Source organism: Passer montanus, unplaced genomic scaffold (genome assembly GCF_014805655.1).
Source record: "Passer montanus isolate IOZ18808 unplaced genomic scaffold, ASM1480565v1 scaffold105, whole genome shotgun sequence".
Classification (NCBI taxonomy): domain Eukaryota; kingdom Metazoa; phylum Chordata; class Aves; order Passeriformes; family Passeridae; genus Passer; species Passer montanus.
The window spans coordinates 215221-238318 of record NW_024357059.1 but is presented as its reverse complement, the minus strand read 5'-3'; the positions used below and the strand labels follow the sequence as shown (position 1 = coordinate 238318).

The window sequence follows — 23098 nt, the reverse complement described above, 5'->3', positions numbered from 1 at the left end:
GATGCCAGCAAGGAATTCCCCAACACAAGCAATACACATTGCTTGTTTGATCACAAATGTGTTCTATATTATCAGATTATAGGTGATGGGGCTGCAAATAGGAGTATTTGAGGTGGATATGTAACCGGTTTTGAACAAACAAGAGTTTAAAAATTGCTGCTTGCCGTGTCAACACTCCACATGCTACTGCATCTATTAATGAGAGCCATACAAACCCGCAGCTGTTCACTCTATGAACTCTTTTCAGCTGTAAGAACCATGATGAATGTGGGACAAAAAGACAGATATCTCGCAGATATTTGAAACAGTTATACTCCCAAGGAAATGGGGAAGCAGTTTGTGTTGCTTTCCAAGATGTAATTTTATAACAATATTCTTAAGAAAATTATCTTATTCTTATTTCTTGAAACAGTGGCTGAAATTTTAGTTATAGTCGTGAAGATAATTTTTTTGATCTTAAAAAATATTCAGCAAAATCTCAGTTTTGAGAATGAATTGTCTTAACTTCCTAAAAGTTCTTAGAAGAGATGTAGTCTTCTGGTTAAATTAAACACCATTTTCTATTTCATCCTTAGTGCTGGACCTATACTTTTTCAGAGCATTTTTTATCCTTATCTGTTTTCCAAAATTAAAATAAAATATATAATTCCTGTATATAATGCTTTCCTAAAAGACAGTCACCAAAAAGCCACTGGAATATTAAGTTAGCCTATTTACTGTTTTGTAGGAACCTGCTAATGAATGTATAAGTCACAGGAGTAGATGGCTAATTATTTAGCACCTGGTTTTCTTTCTTCTGTTGGATACAGGATTCGCAGGCCAGTTTTGATGTAAATGGAAATGATTTTGACCCTATGCCTCGATATGATGCCAGCAACGAGAACAAGTAAGGCACTATGACACCCTTTACATTTTCAATCTGAGCCATCAGATAGAAAGTACCAATTAGTCTATGAAACTCTACAAAACTTTATTCCTCATAAAACAGAATGATCTGCATTAAAGTCTTTGTGAAGTACATGTTTTTGTCTTTTCCGTGCACACATATGACTCTTTGAAATCATTTGAAACTATCTGAAAACACATAAAAATTATTCTGAGAGTTCTGGGCATGTGAAATGAACCATTTTCAATCCGTTTGGGAGGCAGAATATATGGGATGACTTCTTTTTCTTAAATAGAATTTAATTGCATTATTAGGGTGTTATTATGTGTTACAACTGTCCTAGTTTCTGAGTCTCTTGAACTTTGTAGAATTTTTTATTGAAGTAGGCAAGTTAGTGGAGGTTGTTGCTTTTTTTTTTTCCCTGCAGTGATGTGATGGAGATAAAATGATGGAGATTTTTCATTTGGAGTTAGATAAAAACACAGAAATAAGAATTCTGGCAGGTTATATCTGTGTCAGATGACTAGTTGGAGATATCTCAATGAATGACATATTTCCCCTTCAGAGTTCTGCTTTCTGATATTTCTCATTCCAACTTGCTCTTTGGATGTGCTCTAGATAAGGCTTGGAGAAAATCAGGGAGGACACTTCACCTCATAAAGTGGGCCACCTTTCTGATCAGTGGCTATTTGAGGGCAGTTATTTGTTGGTAACATTTTCTTAGCTAGGTGGCAGAAAGAAACACCTTTCTGTGGAATTGCATCTTTTGAAGGAAGGAGAATCCTCTTGTTATCAATATGTTAACTATACATTTTGTTTTCTTGAGGTTTGGGCTCTTGGTTTTTTATTTTTTTTTAATTGTGAAAAGCATTTAATGCTTTCTGCTCACAGAAAAGAAACTGCAAAGGTTGGAACCTTGTTCTTTATACAAGTGAAATGCTTTGGGTGTTGTGTTGTTTCTTTCCTACAAACAAATTTTGTCCAGAAAAAATGCAGGAGGTGAAAGCTGGGAGTCAGCTACAAAACTTAGCATTGATTTAACTGCAGAAACAATTTGGAGCAACCTAGGATTACACGTAGATGGGAGAATCCTCTCCTGGTCAAAACCTCCTTCATAAAGGCAGGAAAAGCTGTTAATTCATAATAGGATGGGCTGAAAAACAGGACCTAGTTACTTGCCATCTGCAAATACTCTTCAGCTGAGCTGCTGTGCCTGCATCGCAGCATATCCCTCTCTTCTGCTGTCCAGCACACACCTATCCCTACAGATACTTCAGGGATACATCCTGGCTCATCTGTGAGAAGATGTTCCTCTTCTTGGACTTGGGGTATAACAAGGGTACTGTTAGAGACTTCGAAATTTCAGTGCACTTTCAAGGACTTCTGGGTGCAGGAAGAAACCACATACCTTCACCTGTGAAGTGGAATCTTTTTCTTTGGCTGAATACTGAAGTTAATTTCTTACAAAGCATGTCCAGAAAAGGGAGTCCGCTTTCTGTTTTATTAGTAGTTAAAGTTTTATACAGGATATAAATTTGGACTGCTTCTTTTATATCCTTAGAGACTAAGGGATTTTAGTTTTCGTACCCTGCCTCCCCCTTAAGTACTTCCACTGCCCAGCCTCCAAGATTCTGCAGTGAAATGTGGTGATAGGAGGGCAGAAGCTGTGCTGTACTGAGCTTTGTCAGTGCTATCAGGAGGTAGTGTCAGTGTAGAGTCAGCTTTTAGACACCAAGGATACATGAAGCATGATTTCAGTGTAAGATTACTTGGCAGACTAACCTCTACTAAGAAATTAGAAGCTCAGTGTTTCCAATTAGCAGACACACAAAGTGTGATAATAGCAGCTAACCACCTTTAGTTTTTGCTGCTCTTGCCCTTTTTTCCTAGTTGCCCCTAGACTAAACAAGAGTTAAAACACTGCATGGGTACTGAAAAGCACTACTAATAGCCTGTCCATATTTTTTTGTATCTAAAATACCTTCAGAAACTGGGGCAGGAATTCAGACTGTCAAGCATACATGGCCATTTGGCACTAGTTACTCAAGCTGTGTCAGAAGTCAAGCTAAGCACAGGCAGGGGACATTCTGAAAGCCATGCATTGCAAAGACTTCATACTGTGTAGATCAGTTTGGTTGATTCCTGTTTCATGCGGTAGCAGCTGGACAGACAAAATTGCTTTATAGTGATTTGTGTTTTTCAGTGAAGATGGGATGTACAAATGCACTGTCATTTTCATGATGATGTAGTTTATTCTGCCTCATTTTAAAATCCAGTTTTAAGGGATGAAATGATAGAGAGCAAAAGGAATTGCTAGAAAAATAAACAGGTGTCTGGGCAGCTCTGCATGCAGCTGTGAAACATCAGAGTAGTGGATCTCTGTGCTAGCTTTTCACTTTTAATTAGAGTGAAGACTTTCTGTTGCTGGGACTTATTGGTGAGTGAAAAGGGGCAAAAAAAAATAACTGTAGATTGCTTTAGTGTGAGCACCAGAGTGGCACTTTCCAAAATTACATTTTGGAAGTTCTGTGTTAAATCTTCTGTTAGGAGAACAAGAACCTAGGAAGAAACATTAGACTAGTCTTTCAAGGCTTGTAGTCAAAATGGGTGGGATGATAGTTTCTTTAACTACTATGGTATGTAGGCATACTGCCAAAAATTTCCTTTGGTTTCTACAAATTGCCAGCAAATCGCAAAGCTTCTAAATGGTACAGACTTACACTACAGCTTCCTTTTGCTCAGAGGCAGTCAGCTGTGGATGGAGTAATTTGTGCTATGCAAGGCATCTTGTTTTGGTTTACTGTTGTATTCTTTTTTCTGTTATTCCACTGCTATTTGTTAACATCTATGTTTATAAAACTAGGCATTATCAGTCTTTGGTCTGTAACAGAATGCAAATGGGATCACTGAAATGGTACTGTGCTTATTGTATAGCCTCAGGAATAAAACAGAAATGTTCATAGTATTTTTGATTTTGACCAAACAAAAATTACTTCTTTTGTTTCATAAGAAATTTCTTAGGGATCATATTTCAAAGCTTAGGTTTTACTATGGGTACTTTTCTAAAGCAGAGGGAGTTCTAAAAACACTCCTTTAAATAATACCAGTCGACTTTATTGCAGTTCTTATTAAACTTACATAAGAAAAAGTAAAAGTGAGTTGTTATTTCTGTTTTGGAGATACTGAGTCACTCTTTGGATGCCTCTTCAACATTTTTCAATGATGCATCCCACTACATAAATAATTTATTTCAGTAACCTCCTAAATTGCTTTTTAATGAGTGTAAGATTTTTGAGAGACAACAATTCTTGTCATTCAAAAGCTATTAGAAACAGAATCTCTTATGTCTAAACTTTGCAATATGGGGAGAACCTCACAGCATTTCTCACAAACAAAAAATTAGTGAGTTGGTGAGTTTCAGTCCTGTTTGATCCAACACACTGGCATTATTTTGCCATGGCATCCATTATGATTCATTATTATTTTCCTTTGCCAATCACGTTAACGCAGATGCCCAATAAAACGCCAGTCTTAATTTTCTTCACAGAGTGACAAACTGCTAGTTTTGTACTCTCTGCTTATGGTGAAGGCCAGTAGTACATCCAGAGTCATTTAATCATATTGGATGCAAGATACTTGACAGGCAGATCAGCTTCTGTTTCTGTCTGGATAGTCAACAGAAAAAAAATTGAAAAGCTTTATTGCCTGCGGTGACACTCTTCAGTGCAGATACCTGAAGAACTGAGCACAGCAAACACTGAGAACCTGAAGTCTTTCACTGGTGACTTGAAAGATCGTTTGAAAAGGTTCTCATAGCAGCAGTGTGACTGAAAAGAATGCTGACAACTGGGAGTATCTTTCTATGCAGTTTCAGTGCTGGTATGCACCTGTTGCTATTGATTTTAAATTTGCTGTATTATGTGCTGCAGACAAAGCAGAAAGGAAGATAAACTATACAGAGAACTTCTGCTGCATCTTGTGCTTTCATTTGGAGTAAGGTATCAGCTCTTAGGTAAAGGCATTTTTTTCAGATGGAATCTCAATTGTGTTTGGTATTCTTCTGTACCCTGGCTTTTCAACATGATGTTCTCCTGCCTCTGGAGGCTGAAGAACCAAAAGCGTGAAGTGGTGTTGTCAACTGGCTGAGTGTGGTCTGTTTAATGCCAGAAAAGTGTCTCTGATAGCACAGAAATACTCCTTAAGGGGGAGGTAATTTAGACTAGAGAATTCACTTAATGAGGATATATGTTTCAGATCAACAAAATTAAATGCTTACACCAAGTGCGGTATTGTTGATTCCAGGTACCAATGACAAATGTCAGGTGTCTAGTGTATCTCGGTGTCACTGCAAATTTCATGGACTTCAATTAAGATTCTTTGGAAACTGCAGATTTTGGATTGTTTTCTCTAACTGGTGACATGTTCTTTTGTGAAAACCAGGATCTGAACCAAGCTGTCAGAGGTCATTGGTATAGAAGCTGCAGTCAGTGACTGCAATCCTGGTTTATTGTGTTTTGGTTGTATTCTGATTCTAACCTCTTTGCTATTATGGCCACATCCTACTGTGCGGCAATTTTAGCAGATGTTACTAGTGAAGTTCAGTCTGTTTCAGCTTACAGACTGAGATGCCACTTTTTACAAGGAACATTGTTAGTGATTTATCAGCTAGTCTCCAAGTTACAATCTAGTGACCTGTCATGGTTTAGAAATGTTATTCCACAGTTTACTGTTCCCACTAAATACTAAAGACCTTGTGTTGCTCCTTTCACTTCTTCTCACTCCCTTACAGTGTGGCTGGAGAGGGGAATTGGAGACACAGAAGGTGAAGATAGTTGGTTGAGATAAGAACAGTTTACTGGGAACAGCAAAGAAATAAGAGGGCCAGTAAGAGAGTGTGCAAGATACGTGAACAATCCACATGCGATTGCTCACCATAGAACCCAACACCAGACCTCACAGTCCCACAAACAGCACTATGAACAACACTCCTCTCCCCTTCATGGCTCAAGGTGGTATCAAATAACTGGTGGCCTCATCCCTCCTGGCTGCTGCAAAAATTAACCCTCTCCTGGCCAGAACCGACTCATGACCCAAGTGCCATGGTGATGCATGGAGAATATCTTACTGCATGACATACTAGATCTTGCCAGTAGTTGCTGCTTGCTTGCCAGTAGTTAAAGGTAAAATAGTAAAAATAAGGAAGATAAACTTTGTGGCTTCCAGAATTGTACTGTGATGAAGTATATTAATTTTAAGATTCATTTGGAGCAATTTTTTCTTCCCTTTCTGTTTTAACTGTTACTTAGAGTCTTTGGATGCTGTTATACAATATGCTTATCCTTCAGATTGCTGTAGCTCGGGGGCATCATCATACATGCTTCATTTCTTCTCTCTCAGGGTAGAACTGAAAACATGGGGGTAGAATCTTTTAGCAGAAAACTTTCTTTTCTTGAAAGGAAATTGTTTTAAAAACATGGAGCACAAATCCTTACTATATAATAATTTAATAATTATTAAATTTAATAATTCTTTTAATGAAAAACTGGTGTTTAACCTGTGGGATGAGATGAGGTGTGCAATAAAACAGAACAGACAACTAACAAACTAACAGTTGATGTTTTGAAGTTCTCATGCTTTGCTATTTCAGAAGAAAATGTTTGCTCATTTGAAGTTTTCTGAAAGTAAATGGGATCTTAGACTTGCTGGAAGCTGAGGACAATTAGCCAGGCTAGAGGAGGGGCAGTCTCTGTTAAGTAAATTCACATACCCATGGTAGGCACCCCTCATCACTGGTGTTTATGATCAGTACTTGATGACAGAATTTCATATTCACAAGACACTAAAAAATTCATCGGACTACAAGCCTTGGTTAAGTAGCCTTTTGATCCACGTTCCAGCTTCAACAGTGGAAAATCTCATCATGCAGGTTTTGTCAGACTGCCACAAATAGTCTTTTTGTTAAACTCTTTCTAATCTGGTCATTATGTTATCACACTGTGTTACATGGTCCTGTCTGACAACTGTAAGTGGTATAATTTATAATCTTAGAGAGCCATAGGAAAGAAAATTCTTTGAGTAGTCATTGAAAATGAGAGGAGTGAAACAGAGGAATAAACAAAACCCAAATTCCAAATTTCAACAGAATTTCTGTTGAAAGATGGCAAAATAGTCTTTTTTCCATATCCTGGTATCGGTCACTGAGCAGTATTGTTTATTGCTTAACTGGTGTTTGAGGAAAAGAGCTCTTCCTTTTTATGGTGTATAAGACTCTCATGGTCTCAAAACATTTAACTACAACACTTAAGGAAAGCCTTCTTTCTGTTTCTAATTATTGAAGTACCAGACAATGAGCTCACAAATAAAATTAAGTTCTGAAACGTTATGCAACTGCTTCTAGTGCTTTTATGTAAATTACTGATTGCAATGAGTCAGATATTCCCTTACAATTCAAAGTCAACAATAGGAGGGATACAAACTTTTCTGAATTCTTTTCTATCAAGAGTCAGATGTGAAAGGGTTTTTTTCGATGTTCTTTTTCCCAGAGTAGTTCTTTTTTCTAAGTATGTGTCTGTATTTTGAGGTTTTGAACTTAACGGGGGAGAATTTCAGCTACAGTAGGCTAGTCTGGATGTGGTAAAATGATAAACCAGTTTCAAGTTGCGTGCATGTATACATATACAGCTGAATAGAATTTGAGAGCACAAATACATTTTTTCTGTGCTTTCCACTTTTCAGACATTATAGGTATTGGAGAAGGTTAAAGGGTAGATCCATGTTGATCCATGGTCGTTGATTTTGCCAGATGATTTCACAGTTAGTCAGCACAGTGAAAGGTAGTGCAAAATCTGGTTCATTGAGATTTTTCAGCTGGCACAAGCTGGCACTTTGATTACCCTTCAAATGTTTGTGGTATCAAGGCTGACCTCTAATTATAGGTTTGATAAAGCAGTTGTGAGTCCAGTGTCAAAAGCTTTTAAATGGAAGCATTTTTACAAATATATATTAATGGCTGAACTTTGCAAAGTTATGATAGGAATTAATGTCTTAATGGCATTACTAGGGGTTTTTTATAAGAAATTTTCAGATGTTGCATTTTTTACAAATTAAAAGATGTGCATTTATAAGGTTATTGATGCTGCCAGATTTATTTTTATAGTTTTGATTTACATTACTGTGAGATTATTCCTTAGACATTTTATCAAAGTTAGATTTCTCTCTTGAAGACAAATTGTCTTTTTTCCTTTTCCTGAAGGAAAATAATCAAGATAGAGAAATTCAGATATAGAAGTAAAGGAATGGATATCACAGATAAAAGTAGGACTTGAATTTATTTCAACAGTTGCCATATTCATCTTTGAAATGAGTCTTTAAGGAGAAATTGAAGGTCCGTTTAATGCAGAACAGCATCAATTGAAATTTAGGATTAAGCACAGTATATATCTTGCACAGCACAGTTGAAATAGCACTCAGAATTTAAGATGGGTAGGAAGTGTGTCTCTGAGCTGGAATATGTTGCAGATCCAGAGTTACATAATCTTAATTTCTTTAAAATGTTTTCACAGCAGTCATCCACTATGAAAAATGGAGTATGGAGACTAGATGAAGATCCATCCATGGCTTGTGTGCACATCACTGTGTTGCTCCTCCTTTTTGTGTTGTAACATTAGGGTCCTTGCATCTGTCAGTATCTCCTTGCATGAAAGAAAATTTTCCGTAAGAGGGTTCCCCTAAACTTGGGATCTCCAGAGGCTTCCGGGTCTTCTTTTCCTGTCAAGGACATCTAAGTATGAAACTCCAGATTGCATTCTTGTATTCATAAGATATTTTTCATTTCTGCTTAGGTGTGATTTCAGTAGAATTGATGCAAAATATTTTTGCAAAGTATTTTTTTCTGTGTTATTGGGATTTCCATTACACAAAAGTGTGGAGATTTTAAGTAAAATGAGGTTGCTCAAGCACCTGAGATATCTTCAGATGATACAGATTGGTGTCAGTGTGGATGAAAAACATGAATCAGAATATACCGTGACTGATAATACACTATCATACAAATATTATGAAACAGAAATATAGAATATAGAATGGAAGGTAAAATATTTAAGTACAGAATGTATCTGTAACAGAGCAGGCTGATGGCCATGAATTTAAAGTGATCAGTTCTTCATAATAAAGGGATCCAGGAAGACTGGACATACTTTAAGATGGAAATCTTAAAGGCAGAGGAGCAGACCACCCTGTTAGGTGAGCCATCAGGAAAGAAAATTGACCTAGTGTTACAGGGAACTTTTGCAGTAACTCAGATAAAAAATGGTTTTATGACCCTTAGGGGAAGGGGCAGAGAACTCAGGAAGAATATAGTGATAAGTCATGAAGAAAGAAAACTAGAAAGGTGAAATTTCAACTAGAGCTCAGTCTGGCAGCTGGTGTAAAAGATAATAGAAAAATTATATATATATTTATAATATGTATTATTATAATTTATAGTAATAATATATTATTAATGTATTATAAATACATTAAGAACAGAAAGAAGGCCAGTGAAAATCTCCATTCGTTGTTGGCCCTGACTGGCAATACCATCAGCGATGAGGTTGAGATAACTTAATGCTTTCTTTGCCTTAGTCTTTAACAGTAAAGACGACCAACTCCCTAAACTGGTGGACAGGTACAAAAAGCAGAGTCGACCCACTGCAATCTGGAACAAAGTCATGAGAGACTGGCTGTACCACTTGGAAGCTCACAAGTCTATGGGACGGAGTGGGATTCATCCAAACGTAGTGAGGAAGCTGTTGAAAGAGCTCGCTAAGCTGATCTCCATTATTTGTCATCAGTCCTGGCTTTCCAGGGAAATCACAGAAGAATGGAAGTTGGCCACTGTGACACCCATCCCTAAGAAGGGCTGTAAGGAAGTTCCAAGGATCAACAGGCCTTTCAGCCTGGCCTTGGTGCCCCGCGCAGTTTTAAACAGATCATCTTGAGTGTAATCACACGGCGCATACAGGAGAACCAAGGGATCAGGCCTAGGACACAGGGGTTTAGGAAAGATAAGTCCTGCTTGACTAACCTGGTCTCCTTTTTAACTGACCTGCCTAAGGGATGATGGAAAGTCTGTGCATGTTGTCTGCCTGGGCTGCAACCAAGCCTTTAATACTGTCTCCCACGTTATTCGCCTGTAAAAGCTGACAGTTTACAGCTTGGACAGGTGCACTCTTCCCTGGGTTGAAAACCTGACTAGATGTCTGTGGTGTTACATTTTAGTTAAATGGTATGCTCTTTCTCACCCTCGAAAATGTACAGTTTATTCGAAGTCTGTGATCCTGCCCTGAAGTATCATGTATCTGTAATCCCATTGGCCCAAGTCTTATTCCGTGCCCACTTTGAATCTTCTCTTAAGCTGTGCGAGTGAGACAAGCTCCCTCTTGGCTCCTTCTCTCCCTAAGCTCTCCCTCTCTCCCCCCTTGCAATCTGAGGCCTTGTTCCCAAATTAGGATTAATTTTAGACTCAAAAGACAAAACCTGAAACTCTGCTCATTATCTATATTTTTATGTGAAGAATTACTGTGAGGCGTCATTTTTCAAATCTCATTCCTAAATATACTTATGTCAGGTATATTCATTTTTCTTATTTCATTTTATTTTTCATTTTTCATTTTTGAGATGAGCAAGGGTAAATTAAAGTGAAGTGTTGTTAAAATAGTATAAGAAGCTGTCTGCAAAGATCTTTGCTCATTTAAATGCACTTACTTTTATATCTTTCTTTACTTACCATGAGAGTTTGTGTCAAGTCTTTCAAGAAAACTGTAGAGGGGCAGCCATATACCCAACTTTATACCTTCTTCTCCCCAAAGAAGCAAGTATTTCTTTTTTGTGGAAATACTGTGGATTTCATCCAGAGATACCTGAAGTCCTGAATGATCCAATGTAGGTTACTTTACTGCTGTACATCTTTACATACTTTACATTTCTGGCAGTATTAATAAGTGAGAGAGGGCCATGATCCCAAAGAACTAGTGGATGTACTGGGAAAGTGGTTTATTCTGTTATTTTTAGCAGTTGCATTGGGAAGTTTCAAGGATACCTTTATGGGCAAGAGTACAGAGTCACCCTGCTGTTATTCAAAGTTAATCAAGTAATTTTATTAGGATACTGCAAAATCTTCAGTTGTAGGATTGTGTTCTAGTCACTGAGACTGTTGTAGACTCAGATAATTAGGAACAGAGGATTTAAATTTTGTGTTGAACCAATAATCCCAAGTGTAAAAATGTAGCTAAATCAACTATTTTTAAAAAGTACTTCAATTTTTTTTATTTTATAAAAACACATTCCTGATTTTGTCCTTTTTCCCTCATTTAAGATGCGTAACGTAGTTGTTCCCCTTACCATTTTGCTAGCCAAGATTTGAACTTGGGCTTTTGTTTGTCTTTTTTCTGTATGCATGAGCAAAGTGATAAAGCTATCTAATCTCAGAGATTAAGATTGAGAAAAGTGTAGACAGGTATTCGATTCTTACCAAGTGTTTGTGCTACGGAATCACAGGATTAACTATGTTAAAAGACCATCAAGTCCAACCTATGATCCATCACCAACTTGTCATGGGAGCCCTGAGTGCCACATCCAGTCTTTTCTTAAACACCACCAGGGACAGTGACTCCACCACCTCCCTGGGCAGTCCAGTCCAATGCTCCATCATTCCTTCCATGAAGAAATTCTTGCTGATGTCCAGCCTAAACCCTAACTGGTGCATCTTAAGACTGCTTGCTGTTGTCTGGAGGAAGAAACAAACCCGATCGGGGAGTTGTAGACAGTGATAAGGTCTCCCCTGAGGCTCCCTTTCTTCTCTATTCTTTAAGCTGTACAAAAGAGACTGCCTGAATTGCTTGTAACCTCCTTGTTCTAGGATTTTCCACCCTTTCTACAGTCTCTCAATTAACCTGGTTGACAGGTTATAAAAAGAACTTTTTACTTATGTGTCAGGGGAGTCTTGAAGTCTTAAGGAGCCTCATATGCTTCAGTTTCAAAAGGAGACAAAGTAGTGTTTTTCGTTAGTTATGTCTAGGTAGTCATATACTCTTCCAGGGTAATACTAGTCTTGATGTTACTGTTGAACAGGTTTAATTCCAGAGCACAGGAGCTGATCTGGACCAGTTTTACTTGTGATTTGCTTTAGTGACTTAAGAGCAAGAGTTGGATTGCCCACCTTGAGAAGGTTACTGTACTTAGTGTGAAAAGCAGTATGAGAAAAAAAGCTCCGCTGAAAGTTTTGCTGTCCTGGTGAATGAACTGTTGTATTTCTTCTCACCAATGTTTTTTTTTTCCTTCCCAAAAAGAGGCTGAATAAAAATTTTCCCTTGGATTAAAGCATATTGTGACATCAGTATATATATTTTATAAAATAAAAAAATTTATATTTTATAAATTTTTCTTTTATAAAAATAATAAATATTTTTATAAAATTTTTAATACATTAGACTATATACTTGGCTAAATATATTATTTACTGATTTTGTTTGATTTATTAAATTCTACATCTTATTTCATTGGCTCCATCAAACCATCTATTCATTGTTTGTTTTGAAAATAAAGAAAAAAGGCATATTTGTTTTAAATGTTTAGTTAATTTTCCCACTCACAAAAACAACACTGTAAAATGCTAATTAAATTGTAGAGGCATATTCCTTTCCTAGACTTGCATCAGAATTCACACTTGTGACAAATTAGCTGCTAATAGCTAACAAATGCTTAAAGAGTGGCAAGTCAGCATTGCTTTTACCCATGTTGTTAAGTTTAAAATTTGCGTGTCTGACGTGTGAAGTGTTCCATGTGTTTGTTTTAATGCTGTCATCTTTGATTTCGTGAGAAATAGTAGAGATATTTTCAAATTGTTCTAAAAGCAACTTCCTATAATCATGCAAAAAGTCATTACCCCTGGGGACGTTGACTGGAGATCTTCCAGTCCTGTGCTGTAACCACATTACGATACCGAGATGCTGAGAAACAGTATCCTGCCTGTGATGACACCCAGGTCTTTGGCATTTTTCTTGTTATCTCACATTGAAGATTTGTGTAACTTGTTTTTCACATTTAGTCTGTCATCTTTCTCCACGGTTAATGTCCAAATATCTCTCCTTTGGGAAGTAGCTTTATTATTGCTATTTTTCAGCTGTAGCAGATTATGTTTTAAAGGCAAAAGATTGATATTTGCTTGCCCATGCTTTTAGCATGTGGCAGTTCCTTTTTATGTCCTTATTCACATGTGCCTAGAAAATCATCTCAACCTAGTGTCAATTTGGAAAGTGTTTTCCACCCTTCAGATTATTAGAGAACATTTATAGATAAACAGCTCTAAGAGAATATTTTTTCTGTGCTATATAAGACATTAGCCTGGGATGCAATAGAGAGCATTTCTAATGATTGCTGTTAAAATATGTTTTTTCTCCTGCTGTTATTACATTGTAACCCTTCAGATACCACATTTCCTGTTGAGGATTATATTGCAGCTTAAGAGACAACTTCAAAAACATTTGAAAGTTTGAGTAAAGAAGGGTTTTGCAAAAAATAAATTCCAGCTCAGGTATTTTCCTACAAATACCAGTAGATACCCAAATTTTCATTCTTTCTCTTTCCATAGGATTGAAATTGTTATAACTTTTAAAATTCCTTTATTCCTATAATTTTCAATCTCCACCAACCACATAGTTTAGTTCATGTTAGAGGTTACATCCCTGGGATTCTGCTCTAATTTATAATAATGACTAAGTTGGATTTTTATTTCTTAGTAGTAATGCATTGTCTTTATGCATAGGAAATTTCCTTTTCTGAGAAAAAGGGCATCCCAAGAGGGCACATCAAAGCACATACAACTATACTCTAGAAATGTAGAAACACCTGCAGACATCAGCTTAGTGCATATAATTCATTAATAAATCATTCCATGCCTAGTAGAAGGCATGTGGCTAAACTGCAGCTTCCCAGACAGAGACTGCGTTACCAAGAAAACCCTCATAGGTACCATGTTTGGGAAGATGTGATGGGAGAAAGGTCTTTCAGTAGAGAAAGTGAGCAGAGCTGATGTTGCGCACATTACTTGGTGTGGGGTAACCAGCATGTTTGATGATACAGTGGAAATCTTACCTTTTGACAGGGTCTGATGGATGTAGCTACCAAAGTAGCAAGTATATATTCCATTTGGAGCCAAGGAGAAATTTGAGCTGTTTGTTCCATTCTTTTCCAGGCAGCCTCCCTCCTTCAAGTGTGGCTTCTATCCTTTCACTTTCTCTACCGAAAGACCTTTCTCCCATCACATCTTCCCAAACATGGTACCTATGAGGGTTTTCTTGGTAACGCAGTCTCTGTCTGGGAAGCTGCAGTTTAGCCACATGCCTTCTACTAGGCATGGAATGATTTATTAATGAATTATATGCACTAAGCTGATGTCTGCAGGTGTTTCTACATTTCTAGAGTATAGTTGTATGTGCTTTGATGTTAGCGTGAAAATACCTCAAACTTGCATGTGACACCTAACAAAACATAATAAAAAAAAAAGCATGTTTGGATATAATGTCTTGTAAAACTTTTTAAGACATGTATTTTCATTTAAATAATAAGACATTTTTAAAAGACATTACTTCAAATGCAGAGCTAGAAGACTATTTGGAAATACTTTAAAATAAAGAGGGTTGTTTTCAAATCTTGTTTTCCTTTGTGAGTTTTCAATTATTTACTTCAGGCTTTTCAAATTAATTCTATAAATGGGTAAGACATTTATTTGCCAGTTAAAGTCAAACAGGCTTTTTTCAAATGCAGAAGAATTAGGCTTTAAAATTAGTCTTCATATGAAAAAAAAACTTCAAATTTAATCTTGAAAAATTCTCTGGTCAAGTTTGGCAACCAAATAATGAATTGTGACAGATCAATAGGAAATTAGTTGAGATAATATAACTGAAATCTTGAGCCAGCTTTAGTATTAAGTATTAATCAGTTTCCAACTTGTCAGTTTGATATCGTGAATAAAGCTTATACTTTTCTCATAGGTTATGTATATATTACTTGTCAAATAAACTGAATTATAGTCTTTGACATTTTAGCATTTTAGCATTGATCATTTATATTGCTTATATTTTTTTTTGTCTCTTTTTTCCTAGTCTTATTTGCTGTTCTTGTTTCACATTAATCCATTCCAAACAAGTCATCTTAGTGTCTCCCATCTAAGTACCTTAAAAGGCTAAGAGGGAAAAATTACTCTAATAATAATGAAATAAGGAATAACTCTATGCAAAAAAGCAGTACCAATGGAAAGCAGCAGTGATTCTTGTCTGTATTATGAGCATCAACTTTAATTAAAAAGCACCAGTGTTCTCCAAATGTGTGTGCAAGCAAGTCTGTCAACCACCATGAGGAGAAGAGTGTGTACAGAAGTGATCTCAGCCTCCTCTGAAGTGCTTGATGTATAGTTTTTTATTTCTCCCTTAAACTTATTTCTTTTTGGCTACTCAGGCCTTATATTATCTTTCTGTCTATGTTTTACCAACTTCCCATCACTTTTGCTGTCTGGCCTGAAACTCCATATCTCTTCCTCATAACACCTCTCTAAAGTCCCTGCCTGCTCCATCTTGCTTGTGTCACATTTCTGAAGTGGAACTGCTTAACTGCACAGGGGTGAGGGCATGACTCATTAGTAGAAAACACCCTGTGAAATCCATGTTAAAGGCAAAAACCACAAAACATAGGGGCAGCTTTCCTACCATGAGGACAATATGGATGGCCACTGTCACCTTGTAGAGTGCATGGATCAAGGCTAAGTAAAGCTTCCCACTGTGGCTTTGCACAGTGGGAAGAGGGGTGAGCTGCCGCTGGACCTTTCTTGTTTTCCTTCAGCAGTTTATTGAAATTGAACACTCTCAGCTCAGGTCTGCTCTGATGTGACAGGTGCTTCTGACATTTTTACTGCTCCCAGAAAGGCAAGCAGGCTTGCAGAGTTGGCCCAAGGCAGGATCAAGATGTGCCTAAGCTTTGAGCATACTTGGCATACAGTCTTAGCCTCACTTCTAAACAGCAGTGCAGGCATTGGTGCATCATTCCTCATCTTCCTCATGGCATGTTGTGCATGGTGGAGGTTGGATGGACTTATGCATACTAGCAATAGGAGTGTTTGTAAGAGAATTCTGGACAAACATTTTGTTTAAATCTAAGATTTTGTTCAAAATTGAGAATCAATATCTAAGACTCCTTTCTGTTGCTGTGAATTACATATCATTGCTGTGTGTCTTTATTACAAACTGTGTTTCCAGTAGGCATGAAGAGTTTAAAATGATGGTGGTAATATTAATGTTCAGAGGAATATTTGTAACATAGGTATAAGTTACTGTGAGGGGTTAAATAGTGCAATACATGATGGATAGTTGTTCATTTAGCACCTAAGGATAAGCAAAATCAAAGCCTTTAATCCCAATGTTTTGTGCTTACTTGGAAAAACGTTTGTCTGACTGCAGGCATGGAACTCGTTGTGCTGGAGAAGTGGCAGCCACGGCAAACAACTCACACTGCACAGTGGGAATCGCCTTTAATGCCAAGATTGGAGGTATGTGAAACAATCTCCCACAGCAAAAAAAAAAAGTAACGAAAGAGCCATTTGTGCTAAATGGTACATTCAGACCTTTCTCAACAAGAGAAGGAGATTTGTATGAACAAGCCTCACTGTGTTAGCTAGTAAAGCTCAGTTGTAGAGTCGTTGTTCAATATCAGTACTGAAGGAGTTTGTCTCTGGTGGCCCTTCTGCAGTGCTGTCTGGAGCACTGCCTTCCAGTACACATCAAGAAATAGAACGTAAAATTTTCTATGAAAACATGACCCCAGAATTAGGGACACTGGGGTTTTCTCACAGATTCAGAGCTCTAAAGCTATGAACTTTGATGAATCATAAGTAAAGGTACACATCAGTTGTATTGCTTTGCATGTTGATCCCAAATGAAACACTCTCAAAACATAATGCATTTTTATGGTTTTTGTCTGTGGTTGGTGACAATTTTCTTTTGATCCCTATGGATGATAAGATTATTGTCTGAAAATCAATGTTTGATCACATTTTTGTTCATTCAGCCAAGAAGTGTCAAGTGTCTTCTGTGAATTCTTAGTCATTGGCTGTTGAATTAATGTCTTTAGCGTTTTAGTTTTATGACAATGATTGTCAAGATGTCATCTGCATGTCTCCTGGGATGTAGCCTGCCTGTGACAGATTGTAATACTTCTAGTGAAGTTTGTTCTGAACTTTCTATGAAGCCGTGGGATTGGTATATTGGCTTTCAGCTCAAAGTCTCGTAGCTCAAACTCATTAATTGTTGCCTTTCAAAATAGAGCCTAGAAGAGAGCCCATCTGTGAAAACAGAAACATGTTTACCTATTTGTACACCAAAGGACAGTTCACATATATGAGTGGGCACAATTGAGACCATCTTCCCATTATTGAAAATACTATATCTATTCTCTGCTGTATCAGAACAAATTTGATCCAAATCTAATGTCAACACAGATGCATTTCAAATTACCCAAAGCACACAACATGATCCTCACATCAGCTTTCTGCTTTCTTGCTGGGTAAACAAAACTAGGGTAGATAAACCCAGATCCAGGATAAAGTGACAATGATGCAGAAAAAAAAAATTCCCTTGAGGTGAAGAGCATTCCTGCGCAAAACTACCCTGTCAGAGTGGTTTAGAAAATCAGAACTGGTCAAGTGAGGGAGTTTGTGACAGATTTAATAGGTTGTCTCATGTGAACATGGCATTTAACCATGAACCAGCAATTATGATATCAGATCTGTTGAGTTGTCAAACCCGGGTTAGACGAGAGTTGGTGCACTGATAGAAATAAGAGATGCCTTCCAGAGGAGTTTGATTTTTTAGTGGAGTAGTCACACAACCTGCAATAGCTTTGACATGATTTTGAAAGGTTTTCCTGAAGTTACAGTCACTTCTTAATAGTTTATTAATTATTAACCATTAGGAGTGTGCAATAAGAATAAATACCCTCCAGGCATATTAGCTTACTTACAGTCTTTTCTAAATACAGTGTAAAAACTGATTCAGATGGACACAGTATACAGGTAATAGAAACAGTAAAGACTAGATACGTGTGCCTTTTTATTATTTATTCCTAAAAGAAAGATGGAAATTAGTAATGGGGTATAAAATCTCACTTGAAGTGCCACCTTTTAAAAGGATCAGCATTTGGAAATATGACTCCAGGAAGCTCAACAAATAAACTGCAGAAAATCAGTTAAGAGGAAGTTCCAGGGAAGACAGCTTAAGCTTCCTCTTGCACTAGGTGAATATGTTAGAGAGCTTTGCTGCTGCTGACCCCTACTTTGCATGACTCATTCCTTTGCTTCAGAACAGCCATAAGCTACTCATGTGAATATACTGTGGTTGTGTCAGCTCACTTGTTTCCCAGGGATTTAAAGTCCCTCCTGGGGTATTCTTGGAGAAGAAGCTAGAGTTGAGGTAAAGCAATTACATTCTTCTTATATAGAGGAGCACGTGGTGCTGACAATGATATTGGATTTGCTCCACCAAGGGAAGTATCTTTTACTTCAAACCAGAAAGCATTTCTGAACACATAAGAGATACTAATATACCAAGCAGAAGGGAAAAAAAAATCTGTCCTATCAATATGCCATAAAATACTGGCATTTAAACAAATCCAGTTAATTATGTTTCTGATGCTAAGTTGTTAACAAGATATCCATTAATAATGCTAATTTTCTTCTAAATGTGTTTGTACTCCTTGTCTTGTTTCCAAATATTTAAGAACATCTGATGACCAAGTTTCTAGGAAAGTCTGAACCTTCATTTAAAATGGCATAAGTGGAGACAAAACTTGTAGAAAAGAAAATTTTAGAAAAAATTGAGTCTTCAGGTTTTTTTACAGGTTATGACAAGTTTCGTATAAAAAATTATAGAAGTTTCTGTGCAGCTAAGCTACAGGACCCTCTCACCAAAAGACAAACCAGTGCACCAAAGGGATGGATCTTTTGTTTAGCTTTAAACTCTGAAATAATCACGCAAAACAAATTACCACATACAGAACTTGTAGACTTTTTATAGGAAGGCTTGGTTAGTTTGCTGTTATTATTGCAAACTGATTGTGGAAGTTGTAAAACATCTGTGGGGATTTGGGTGCTTAGTTACTTGGCTGGGCTCTAGTCCTGATGGGAAAACAGTTACACTGAATTATGGCACAGCAGATGTATATTGTCTTCAGTTGACGAGGATTAGTTCAGCTGTTTCTTTAAGTCAGATGTTGAATAAAAACAAGCATTTTAAAAGTAAACTTCTTTCTGCTCAGTTTAGGATGTTTCCTATGATTCATTGAAAATTTGTTCTGAGTAAAAAGCCACTTACATTTTGCAATTATTGCAAATTAGAAAAACTTAGAAAAAGTTTATAGGGCTCTGAAGTCTTGGAACAATCTGCAAACACAGTCTGCTAATTGCCTTTTGGATAGCTTTTGTTGTGCTATCACCACATGCCAAATGCAGTTTGGAGGATGTGTGATCCGCAGACCTAACCACTGCAGACATTGGGGGAGAGGGGGGAGGGAATAGAAAGGCAGGAGGAAGGAACGAGCACTATTTTCCCTGCAGATATCCAGTGAGATGTTTGTTGTTCAGAGTCATCTTGCACAGAATTACAGAGTCATTTCGGTTGGATAAGACCACGGTAATCAAGTCCAGCCTTTGACTGATCACCACCACCTTGTAAACTAGACCACAGCACTAAGTGCCGTGTCCTGTTGTTTCTTGAACACTTCCACGGATGGTGACTCCACCACTTCCCTGAGCAATCTGCTCCACTGCTTAAACAACCCCTGCAGTGAAAAAATTCTTTCTGATGTCCACCCTGAAGCTCCCCTGGTGCATTTTGGGACTATGTCCTCTCATCCTGCTGCTGGTTGCCTCAGAGAAGAAGTTGACCCCCACCTTACTATGAACTTCTTTCAGACAATGGTAGAGAGCAATAAGGCCTCCCCTGAACCTCCTTTTCTCCAGGCTAAATACCCCCACCCTCAGCAGCTCCTCACAAGACTTACCCTCAAGACCCTTCATCAGTTCTGTTGCCCTTTTCTGGACACATTCCAACACCTCACTGTCTTTCTTCAAGTGAGGGTCTCAGACTGGAAATAGAACTCCAGAAGCAGCCTCACCAAGGCCAAGTACAGGGGAACAATCACTGCCCTGGTCCTGCTGGCCACTATTCTTGACACAGGCCAGGATGCCATTGGCCTTCTTGGCCACATGGCCACACTCTGGCTCATGGGTGGCTGTCAACCAGCACCCCCAAGTCCTTTTCCCTGGGCCACTTTCCAGCCACTCTGTCCCCAGCCTGAGATCCTGCATGGGGGTGTTGTAACTGAAGTGCAGGACTTTGCACTTGGCCTGGTTGAACCTCACACACTTGGCCTTGGCCAACAGCTTTGCAGCTTGTCTGTCCATTGTTGGCTAGAAAGAACAACACTTAAGTCATAGCGTTGTCTGTGTTGCTTTAAAAGTAGACCACTTCACCATTAAAAAAATCAAAATAAAAAAATTGTGTGATTTACTTTAGGTGCCAGTGGCAGTATTTTAGTTATTGTTCATTGGTTGAATATAATATTTAGACTTGCTAACAAAGTCATAAAGGGAAACATTATTTTCCTTCTTTCAAAACCAGTGTATGTTTATTGTCTTTATTCAGAACTTGAGAGATACTTCAATATGCTTTAAAGGTATTGAACACACAACTTTCACCCATCATTAATTTTCTGTGATTATGAGAGAAAATAAAATCCTAGAATCCCAGAGCTGGTTTAATGCCTCTTTTTTATAAAGCAAAGTTCATAGTGAAATCAGTTTGTAGAAGTTTATTATCTCACAAAATATAGGCAACTTTTGTATGAACTGAGAAATACAATCACTTTTCATTTTTAAGTCAAATAGAGTAACAGAAAAAAAAGTCTTTTTTTAACAAAGTAGTCCCTATGCCTCTTGTCAATTGAAAGTTAAAGTCTTGGTAAACACACAAGTTTCTTTAATTTGAGCTCATAAGCAAAATGCAGTGTGTCTGTAATTAAAAATATGTACATTTGGCTTATAAATAGGAGTATCCTTTTAAAGTAGAAAGAGCATCTAACCTGTAAATTGTGAGAGTGATCATCCCTCTATCATACAATTTAATTAAATTTTTATTTAATATTTAGTGTCTCTTTGATCACATGTCGCACTAGCTGTGTACAGGTCTTTTTCTTGTTTATGTTAAAACTGGCATTGGTAGTTTTCTCAGATTTAACCACAAAGTCTTACAGTTAGAAAAAACCCCAACTTCTGTATTTTCTCAGTTTTCAGATTTTACCATGCTATATTCAGTCTAGTAAACTTAAAACATTGTGAAGTGATGGCACTTTGACTTGTCCAAATGCACATGAGCGGATTCTTTTAACATAAAAATTTCAAATTGTACCTCACAAAAGCTTCTTCTGAAGAGAAGGATGTTCACCATACTGTAATTTCAGGTTGAACAACACTACGTATTTGTTCATAACCTCTTGTAATTTCCGTGCTACAGAGTGTCGTAATCATTCTGTACACAAGAGAGTTCTCCCCAGTTTTTCATTGCAGCCTCATACAATGAAGGAATGATGCCAAGGTTACATGTCTGTAGGGATCCTTTTATTACATCTGTTAACATGATTGAAACTGTGAATGACTCAAGGAAGGTGATGCACTTTCACTGCAGTAAAAAAGGAAAAGGAAAATCAATTGTTATCTTTAGGTGACATAAAAACATTGCAAAATTCAAGTATTTTTAAAAATTATGTTTAGCCTAAAAGTTTTTTGTTGACGTGTGAAAGTTATATAGTGGAAATACTACTTAAAATTTGAAAACTTGAAGAACGATGAAAATATTTGTATCTTTTTATATTTTTTCCATCTAGAGACATTGGGAAAACAGATACCCAAACAGATTTTGTTGTTGTTGTTGTTTTCTTTAATAACAGTGAGAATTCCTGTAATTAGTCAGCTCTGTGTCATACACAACAATTTTCTCTGCGGGGACATAAAAAGAAAGAAACGTTTTGAGTTTGTCTGTACAGTTCATTGTATTTTTCATTCTGAAGGTGTACGGATGCTGGATGGAGATGTGACAGATATGGTAGAAGCAAAGTCTCTGAGCCTTAATCCCCAGCACATCCACATCTACAGTGCCAGTTGGGGACCCGATGATGATGGTAAGACTGTGGATGGACCTGCTTCTCTAGCACGTCAAGCCTTTGAGAACGGCATCAGAATGGTAGGTTGGCATCACACTGCATTGCCTGGATCTGCTTTCATGTGCATGTGTAAGGGTACCCATGCCCACTGCCTGCAAGTGCTCAGCTTGGGGAAAGGCAAAGGGCTTGGAAGGAAAGAAGAAAACTTCCTTTGCGTAAAACTGAAACATATTGTTCTTTTGTAATGATCTGATCATCACTCTCATCTGAAATATCAGCTCTGTTCATTTTCACTTGGAATACGTGAACTTCAGTGTCTTTTAAAACTGCTCTGAGGGAGTGATGTAATTAAAAATAAATTGACTGAGAAATGCTACTTTGCGCATCAGTGCCAACTCATCAAATCTGAGTAGCAAAGAAATTTTATAGCAAAACCTTTGACTGTGTTTCCTTCTTTCTTCATTTCTGTTTTGCTTTGTTTCACATGATTTCTTAATGTAAGTTTGATGATTTTAACAGGGAGTTGGGGCAAAAAAAGGTTTATACCCATGGTTCTTTTACCATTTATGTCTGGTCTCAGAGAATTTACAATACTGTGATGAAGGGGACACTAATGGAACTGCAAGAATGCACGGGATCTTGCTCAAGAAAGGGTTTTTTTTAAACATGTATATGTATTTATTTAAATACTGTATTTCATGTAGGGAAAACAACTGTGAAAGGTTCAGCCTGAATTTCTGTACCAGAAGGACTCAGCCATTTCCTCATTGAAACCTCAAGTTCTCAAACTGGGGATAAATATGCAATATAACTTGCCAAGAGTATAGATTTTGCCTACAAACATTATTGTTCCACTGTTATTATTATAGTAGTAATATGAGAAGATACCCTACAAAACCCAGATGAATTTCATTTTACCAGCACATTGTTCTGTATGCGAAATGAGCACCAGTCTATAGCGAAAGCATAGCA

The 23098-nt window shown here is 37.4% G+C and overlaps 1 protein-coding gene across 3 annotated transcripts in view; it reads left to right on the top strand.

The window, feature by feature from the left end:
* The window catches only part of PCSK5 (proprotein convertase subtilisin/kexin type 5), a 223235-nt gene that overhangs the window by 72340 nt on the left and 127797 nt on the right, over window positions 1–23098 (top strand). For all 3 annotated transcript variants that reach the window (XM_039719288.1, XM_039719297.1, XM_039719307.1), the window contains exons 5-7: window positions 810–886; window positions 16375–16463; window positions 22034–22206. In XM_039719288.1, the coding sequence (XP_039575222.1) occupies window positions 810–886; window positions 16375–16463; window positions 22034–22206 (339 nt within the window). The remainder of the gene's footprint in view (window positions 1–809; window positions 887–16374; window positions 16464–22033; window positions 22207–23098) is intronic.